This window comes from Nyctibius grandis, chromosome 24, assembly GCF_013368605.1.
Source record: "Nyctibius grandis isolate bNycGra1 chromosome 24, bNycGra1.pri, whole genome shotgun sequence".
Taxonomy (NCBI): Eukaryota; Metazoa; Chordata; class Aves; order Nyctibiiformes; family Nyctibiidae; genus Nyctibius; species Nyctibius grandis.
Window position 1 is genome coordinate 7,569,452 of NC_090681.1, and position 9,429 is coordinate 7,578,880.

Sequence of the window (9,429 nt, forward strand, 5' to 3'; positions counted from 1 at the left end):
GTTTTACATTTGCAAAACTTCTCTTCCACTTCTCTGGCGATGAGAAGCACAGAAGAATTTGCACCCTTGTGTTGCTTTGCAGAGAGTCTGTTGCCTGGTGTTACGAAGTGCAGGTTGCCCTTCCAGCTACATTTGGACACTAGGAATACATCAGGGACCTAAGGCATGATGTCTGCCGTTCATCAGCACCAGTGAGCAACCTAACTTGCTTGTATTGAAGGGGACGCCTAGGAATGGCATCACCCAGAGCCTGTGCTTGAAGCAGGTGATGGAAATCATGGGGACAAGGGTGTGTGCAACCCCACTTCTGCCCCACCTGTAGGGTGGGAGATTCCAAGCCAAGATCAGCTCCCTGGCCAGGGTCACAGGCGGCAGTCTGTACTTCTCTGTCATGAATCCAGGCAGAACTGACATGACTGAGGTTGTCCTTTCACATAGTGGCAGCTTATGTGCTTGGGAAACGGGAGATCCATCCCTAGGCTTTCCTTCATCCCAGGAGTTTGAATTCACAGCACCCACAACCTCGAGTGTCACAGCTGACGAGGTCTCCACTTGCAGCTGGGCTCACGCATGCTCAGCCATGGAGCCCTAAAGAGTGAGCACTCACATATTTCTTTCCCATCTTTCCCCCAGCAGCCCACCCAGGGCTGAGTGTAGCTCTGCAGTACGTTCTGCGGATGTTCTCAAGGTCACTGTCAGATCAAATTTGCTAGCGATGTGGTGTGCCTACAGCAGCAGCTGAGGTGTACCTGACAGAGCATCCTGACTTCTGCGTGGTCATCCTGGGCCTCCCTGATGAATTAACTGGCTTCCAGGCTTGCCCCTGTCTGCAGTGACAAGCAGTCAGGAGAGCGACCGCATGGTTAGTTCACCCGGGGCTGCTGAGTGTTGAGTTAGGTATCTGCATCATACTTGGAAATAAAATCACCCTGACACCACACAGTCACAAATCTGAATTCTGGTTCATAAATTAAGTATATTTTTAGCTTGTAAACGAGGAGCCTGAAGTTACTCTGAAAGACGGCAGATACACAGATATACCAAATTTCATGTATTTGGGCAGCTCAAATTATCGCATATGCCTTTGGAAAAAAAACCCCAAAGAATCTGCCTTTGAAGTGTATCGTCAGGCTTATGATAAATGTCATATCAGAAGCAGTCAGTTTCTGATGGGATTTGTGTTTCAGTTAAAGATGTAGCTATTTTTGTGGCAGAAGGCTTGGGACTGATCTGTGCTAACTTTGCACATTCAGCTTTCCTGTGAAGGCGTCACTGTCACCTCTTCAGCTCCACTATCCAAACTCCGAGATTGCCTTAAAAATCCTTTTGAGAAGCACATGGTCTGTGCTGGTTTTACCAAAGTACATCTTCCTCTCCTCCATGAAACACTCACTATATCTGACCATTTGCTGCAGCACAGTGGGAGGCTAAAGCAAGTGGGAGGCTCTGCCCCTGACTTTTAGCCTGGCCCTCAGGACAGACCCAAACTGAACACCTGGAAATAATTCTTGCGAGGAGATGCCAAGGCACAAGGTGTAATTTCAGCCATCTGTTTTTGTACCGCTGATGCAAGCAGATGTCCCTAATGAAGCTACGGGAGGTATTGGCAGCTCTTAGCAATACCAGCAGCTCTTGGGAGCAGGAGGTGCTGGTGGATGGGTCCTGCAGCCTGAGGACCAGCTCCCTCTAGTGCCTGCAGCCACCTTTTCTCAGGCTCCCATAAAAGACCTGAGGAGATGGCAAGACCTCAAGCAGTCAGTCTGTTGGGCTTTGTGTTTCAGCTAATGCAGTCGGTATTTCTCTGGTGTGATGTTTGACTGCTGAAAATTTGCAATGCCTGAGTTAGTCCAAAGGCACTGGCAGGCAGCGAGCAGACAGGCAGGCAGCAATGCAAGATGAACGCACTTAATTCGTTTTGCTCATGGCTGTGACGTTAATATGACTGGAGCTGAGCTGTGTGCCGCACAAATTAGGTAAAACCCTAAAGGCAGGCTTTTCTTCACGTGAAGCTATGTGTACCTTCTTATGGTGGGCAGGTCTAGTGGAGAAGTCTCCCTGACAGCATCCACGGATGTGCTGCCTCTCACCCTTCTCTCCTCTGCTTTAGGGACTCATAGTGGTGAGTCATCACCACTTCACCCTTGCTGACTCCACCTAAGCTTCTGCTTAAGCAGCCAGCCATGCCACATCACTGCATTTTCATCTTTCCTTGGACCTCAGTAACTTTGTCCAAAGGTTCCATTCTGTTCTGTGCAAATCCTGGGGGTTGCAGTCTGTTCAGAGCAGCTTCACAGGCAATTCCTCATTGCCAAGAAAATGGGAGATTCAGGTTGCTTGCCACCCCTGACCCATAGTAGTTAAAACTCAGAGTTAATACTTTTAAGAAACTGCTTCAGACACTAAACCGTGGGATTTTCTGCGGACAGTCCCTCATGGACACAAGCACTCTGGGCCCAGCGAGCCACGCAGGCTGAGCACAGATCTGTGCACGGGTCGCTCAGCTGACCAGAAGACTCTGCACCAATAACTTGGGTTAAAATTACTGGGTGGTTTTAAAAAAAAAAATCTTTATGAAATAGCACATAAGTGAGGACATGCTAGAGCTGGCCTGATGGCCTGAGACCCTCCTTGCCAAAGGGACTCAAACCAGCACTTCGCAGTGTAAACCCAGGACCAAAAAACCCAGCACTATTCCAGACCCGCTTTATTTTCCTTCACACAGGATGAAAGCAAAGATTTTGTGCCCAGTTCCAGAAGAAAACAATACGGCTCTTCTGAGTACCTCTCACAGTTTGACACACCAGGGAAAAGGCCAGCCACAAAGATGGAGCTGCAGGACCCCGAATCCAACCCCCACGTGCCACTGGGTCTCCAAGTGGAGGAGCAGGTATGTGAGTGCAAGGACCATCCAGAAAAGAGAGTTACAAGGCAAGAAGCCAATATCTGAACTGATCTCCCACTAACATAACTTAGAAGAGGTGTCCAAAAAGAATGTAAACTTTTTAGGAGAAATCCAGTCGTAAATCAGCACTCCCCAGAGGTGAAGTGTCTACTGTATTGCCTCGGTAAATTGTTCTGCTGATCACCTGTACCAGTAAAAAAAGTACTACCTTATTTTTCCTGTTCTAAACTTGTTTCAGCTAGCTTTATGGCTAAAAACATTCTCCAGGGAATAAGAGGCACTGCATCTAGTCATCCCCTGGCACACACTGGACAACCAGGGGTGGGAAAACATTGGAGAGACAAAATCAGAGCCCTTGATTTTCCTGCTTCAGCTGGCTGCTCTAGTACTAGGGTGCTTGTCTGCTGCTCCATACCTGCTGCTCTGCCTCCTAAAACACATTTTCTGGGCACACAAAGATGTGGAAAATGGTCCACATTATAGTGACCATGACTTATGGCCTGAAATATGAAAACCCATATATTCCAACCTCTTCACAGGGGATCTTCCTTCAGAGGAGGTAGGGGTCCAGGCAGCCTTAAATTCCTAGGTGCACAGCCATGCTTACATCTGTACAGAAGACTTTCTTTTTTCTCTTCCCTCTTTGCCTGTGCAGCTGCCCAGAGCAAAGTGCATCTTTCCATTTATGGATCACCCACAGCAGGAAATATGTTAAGACCTCAAACCTGTTGTCAGTGTGTCTTACTGGATGTGAGAGCAGCAGGACTGCAGTGAGGCAGCTGAGAGCCCTACATAGTCATACCTCTTGGTGAAGTTGTACAAAATTAAGAGCCCAGAGGGACATGGTCCCAGCTGAGCTTTGCAGACTGGCATTGAGAGATGTTTGCAGTAGAGAGTAGTGAACTGACACTGTCCTTGCTAGCTGAGGAAAGGGACACCACAGTGATGCTCTGTGTGGTCACTGAGAGGCATTACCCACGGTGATATTCATCTGGCCAGATGCAGACTCCAGTACCTGAGGCTGTGCTGGGCTTCCTTTGCATAGACTGGGTCAACAGCGAATAAAACTTGCATAAAGTGAAGTCCCTGTAACATAAACACCATCGTTTGGCTCTTCTGTCTTGCCCAGACTTCCACCAACTCTAACAGGAGCCTGAACACCTTGCACAGGGAGATGTGCTCTGATATTAGATCAGCTCCATCTCCTCTGTCCTGTCAGGTGTTGTGCAGCTCTCACTTGCCAGATCCACATGCTGGGTGTGGAAGTGGGTGTGAGGTATGCTGAAAAAAAAAGATAATACGTCCTGCCTGTGTGGGCAGGGCCGGGTCATTCTGCTTCAGGCTTGCTCCACAGTAAACGCTGACAGAGCCTGTATCTTCCAAACTGATCCTGCCACTGCCCTCCCCTGTCCCACCATCGGGCTAGGATCCTGATGGACTTTGGGATGGCTGCCTAAGGGCAATCACGCTATGCTTCCCCAGAGCAAAAATGCTGCCAGAGGCAGCTGTGGGTCCTGGCCGGTCTGTGATGCTGTGGGGTTGTCTCTTACAGGGTGCTTCCCGTGCCTGCCGGACAACATCTCGGAGATGAGGTATATTCCCTTCCACTCAATGAACATGCTGCACAGTGGAGCAAGAGGCAGGATAGTACCAAGCTCACGGGCATCACACCTGTTTGTAACCTCTGCAGAGGCTTCAGCTAGCCTGAAACCAGTTTTCTAATGCGATTTGCAAGGTACCGGAGCTTTACCAGTGAATTCTTTTTCTTCATTGCTGAAGAGGCAGCTGCAGAGACTTTGCTCAGGGGACTCCCTCTTCTCATCTCTGTACCTGCAAGCTCCATAGGATGATAGGTCTGTCTCCATATGGAAACCTTGACTGCATAGCTACTCTGAACGATGGTACTCCCTGGACAAGAGAGGACTTCTTGTTAATCATCACTTGCATTTAGACAAGACCCCAGAAGTATCCCTGTGACTGTGGTTCACCAGCCCATGACAGCTGTCCTACATGGCTCCACAACTGAAAGCTTTCAGTTCCTAGTGAGAGTTTGCATTCTCCTAATATACACCCTTGTTGGCTTGAGTTGTGGTCACCTCAGAACCTGTGTTCCCAGCACCCTCTGTCTCTAGGCAGGAGGAAACTATTCCCCACTGATTGCTTTACACACTAAGAGGGAAGTAGAGCAGAAAATGTTGTTCAGAAGCAGTTTCTTCCCTATTGCTGTCAGTCTCTGCAACAAGCTTTGCATGACCTACTTATCACCAGCTGAGATCACGCACCAAGAAGTCATTCTCTGAGCCAAACCAACAGCAGTTCATGCAGCAGTGAAACTTCCTCCTGACGTGGACTGAAGTGCTTTTTTACCTCAAGCTTTATGTCCATCACGCTCTGCAGGCGACAACTCTGCTGCTTGTTCTCAGCAGCTGAGCTCTAAGGGAAAAAGAAACAAGTGCTTATCCTAGCAGACAAGCAGAATGTCCTTGTTCCTTCCAAAAACAGGGTGTAGACAGCAGGATTGGACCCTAAGCTGAGCTCCAGCATGGCTACCTAGGCAGCCTCGGTCTGTGCCCCTCGTCAGGACCACCCTATCTGCCGTGTCTGGAACCCAGGTATGGTCAGAGATGGCTTCAAATACAGAGGTACGTTACCCTGTCAGTGCCCACTGGCCACCTAGTGCAGATGGCCTCAGTGTTGGGGGAGACACCACTCCTGCAGCTCCAAGAGGTGCTCAGGTGTTGGAGCAGCACCTGCCCTGAGCATGGTGATTGCATCTGGCTCACAGAGGTTGGAGCTCCACCAGTCCTTCCTTTCCATCCCAGCACCCAGCTGCAGGGCTGGCCCACAGTCCTGTACACAACCACCACTGACCTCCCCCAGTGCTGTCATCTGCCTGTCGGAAACGGACCCCGCTCTGAGGAGGGACAAGGATGATGCTGCAGAAGGGAAAAGGTCCCTCATCTGTTTTGGAGGTGCTGTGGGAACAGCTGCGACCCAGCAGCTCCCACGTCTGAGTTGTACCCCGTACTCCTTCCCACATCTCACCACAAGCAGCTACTACAGCAGCGCGCGCGTGAATATCCGTACCTGCACATCTGTATGCCGTGTCTCCTCCCTGCCCCTTGGAATTATATGCCTCAGTTCTGAGAGGCAAATGAATCAAAGAAACAGAGCTGGTTGGAAAATATCTATGAAAACATTTATATGAAAAGGAAAGTGTTTCAATGACATGATTAATTTTTTTTTTTAAATAAAGATTGTTCAGAGGAAGGGACAAATTATTTTTGAAAAAAAAGTGTTTCCTTTTGCAATTTTTAGATGGTTTCCCAAATTTATATTTTTAACCCTTGATTTTATTCTTTTATATTTCATGACACGTATAAGCATCAAGTTGCGTAACAAGACAAAAAGATAACACTTCGAAATTAGTACTAAGTGGCATCTCTAATAATCTTAAATTGTATTAAAATAAATTATATCAACTGCTATCTCCTACCATTTCATGATATGGCAGTGCTAGTAGGGAATGGGATAAATATATCATTATGTATAATGGGAGAAAATTTTTAAACTCAAAATCCAAATGAAAAGTGAAAGAAACTGAAATTCTGAAGTTAAATTCAGATTTCTGAAATGCCTCCCCCTGCCCCATGTTTATCAGGAAGTATTGAAAATTAGTGGATATTTTGCAATCTGAAACCAAAATGTGTTTGTGGTTTTTTTTTAATGAGCCTGTGAAATTGCAATATCCACCCTGAGCACCCTGCTTTGCTCAGAGGTTAACTGTGAGGCAGGATCACCACCACCGCACAAAAAAAAGACATGACTGAGATCAATTGCTCGAACGACATCAGCTTCCCCTGCCTCGCCGTGCAGCCTGACAGGCTTTCCACGCTGATAGCGGATTTGCAGCCTGGCCAGAAGTGCCCCATCTCAGCAGCACTCTCACAGTCTCCGGATGCTACGGTCTGACTCTTTGCCCCTTATCTGCATGTTAAAGAAAAGAGTTCCCTTCAAAACTAAATCTGCTGCCTCAGGTCCTCTTCCACCCGTTGCATGGGAGATGCTGCTGCAGAAACCCCTCCAAGCCAGTGCAGCTGCTCTGCAGGGAGCGCCCCAAATGCCTCCTGCAGTACCTGCTCGCTGAACCTGGGAGTTCGCATCTTGGAGCTGTCTTGGCACGTACCTGCCTCGTCAGGCATCACAGTAATTATTTACCTCCTTTTACATTCCAAACCTGCTGCTAAGCAGCTCTCCAGCTGTACGATATACACCCAGTCACAGTCAGCATGGAAGAACTGCTGCTGACGACCTGCTTGGCGTTGCAGTTCAGTCTCACAGAGAAGCAGCCTATGTACGAGGGCTTCCCCCATCCCCAGCCCCGTGTCACTGCTCCTGGGACTTGCGGCTTAGTTTTACAGCCAGCACATACGCATTGACCAGGACAAGGATCGCTTTGAGCAGTGACTGTATGGTTTTCCTCCCAGTGATGAGCCCCATCCTGCTGCAGGACAGTGGTCCACATCCCACAGGACACCTGGGTGCCCATACACATCCACCAGCCCCCTCCTCCTCATGTTCTCGGCGTGGATCCAGCTTAGCGTGGTGCTTCCAAAGCTCCTTCCAAGGGAACCAGTTTCAGTCCCAGCCAGGAAAGCTCTGCATCCCTATGACACGACGTGCTGGGTTAACACAGGCTTCCCTGTACCTACCCACAAAACTCTGGCCTACCCATCGGCTTTTCAACCCCACAGCGCACCCCAATAACGCAACTCCATGTGTGAAGTACAAGGGAAAAACCAGAAGCTGTTGGTTTTCCCCTTCTGTCAGCCAGGACCAGGCTTTTCCATAGCCACAGGCATCTGGAGGGCTTCACTCTGCTGCTCGGCCAGCTCACAGCACAAGCCCCAGCTCCTGACACAGCAATGCAGCTCTTCTAGCACTGTCTGCTCTCCTCAGGTGCTTCTCCCAGGTGATCTCTCTCCTTTCTCCAGCTGCCTCAGTCGTTTGTTCAATATTTTACAGCACATACCTTGAACTCTTGCTCTAGACTCGGTGTCACTTCTTGTAAATAATGAACACGGATGTCACTCAGTAACTGTACACTGGGTTGTTTTTACCACAACCGAGATTAAACCTGAGAAAGAAAACCCTCCTTAAAATTGAAAGGGGCCATGCCCTCTAATCATGAGTGCAATAGGAGCTGATTGTATTATTAAACTTATAGCAATGACTTCAGGAAACACAATGTGTTTTACTCAAATTGCACACTTTTTTTGAACAGCTGTAAAATAGAGTATATGTGTAAATATTGCCATCACTGAAGAAGTATTTGTAATTTTAGCATATAAATATAACAGGCTTTTCAGTGGGCTTGATGGTGCCGCGAGGCTGCGCATCAAGCACTCGGGTAATTCCAAAGTTGTAAATGTCTTTGCTGTACAGAGGAAGTGTGTCAGTGCTCTCTTCTCCCGAGGAAATGGAGACGCTGGTGCCTTTTGGAGAGCCAGCGGCTTGCCCCGGAATGGCTGGCACCGGCCTGAGAGGCCAGCAGCTTGCTGCTTCACGGAGCAGCATCCTTCGTGTCCAGAAACACCACTGCAGCATGCAGAGCAACGCCTCTCCAGCTGCTGGGGTAGCATGGAGGGGTGACAGCTCCGCAGTGCAACCACCAGCGCCGTGCGTCATCAGACTGCAGCGCAGTGGACACAGACAAGGGGAGACGCACAGTCCTGCCGACAGTACCTCCAGGAAAGGAACAGGGCAGGAAGCACAGGGCAGGGTGGCGCACCTTGGTGCTTCAAGAGACACTTGGCACGAGCAATTTCCTAGCTACAGCTGGAAGCAATAGTCACATCGGTGTCATCTCTAATATAGTAGACCTCATCTTTGCCACCTTTGCACATCATTGGAGTGGCCAAAGCGCTGCTCCAAGGCCGGCCTCCAGCGGACTGCTCTGTATGTGATGAAACATGAAGCCATTGTTTGCAGATGCCCCTGATGGTCAGTAACCTACGGACCCAAAGGATCATCTTCCATAGGCTGCCTAGCATGCAGTGCAGGCTCCTGCCTTGGAGAAGCAGCACTCCAGGTTGCATGGAATGTATTTTTAAGAGAATAAATCTATTTTTTTGTATTTGCAGACATATATTTGAGCTGGGGCAGCTTAGAAGACAAATAACACAAGAAATCTTTTCATAATCACAGACTCATCCCAGTTAAGCAGATTTTCCAGGGTTACAGTATTGCCTATTTCCCTAAAGCAAACTTTGTGTCCAATAGAGCTATCAGCACGGTTTCACCCTCTCAGAACTCTCCCTGTCTCAGCGTGCTCAGTAGAGGGAAGCCAGCTCTTTCCTCCCCAGGCTGCCCATGCAGTGGATACAGATGGTGCTCACCTCCTCCCAGTTACACAGTGCTCTTAGTCTGCATGCCAAATGTAAACACACACTTTATCTGCATGTCTCTCCTGACTCGAACACTGTCAGCTCTACAGTATATAACCAATAAAAACTCTTCTCTTTTTA

General features: G+C 48.6%; 1 protein-coding gene across 1 annotated transcript in view; it reads left to right on the top strand.

Annotated features, from left to right (window-relative positions):
- LUZP1 (leucine zipper protein 1) overlaps positions 1-9,429 on the top strand; it is a 44,371-nt gene extending 34,942 nt beyond the window's left edge. Inside the window, exons 3-4 of the mRNA XM_068417937.1 lie at positions 2,723-2,887; positions 4,455-9,429. Coding sequence (XP_068274038.1) covers positions 2,723-2,887; positions 4,455-4,493 — 204 coding nt within the window. The 3' untranslated portion in view covers positions 4,494-9,429. The remainder of the gene's footprint in view (positions 1-2,722; positions 2,888-4,454) is intronic.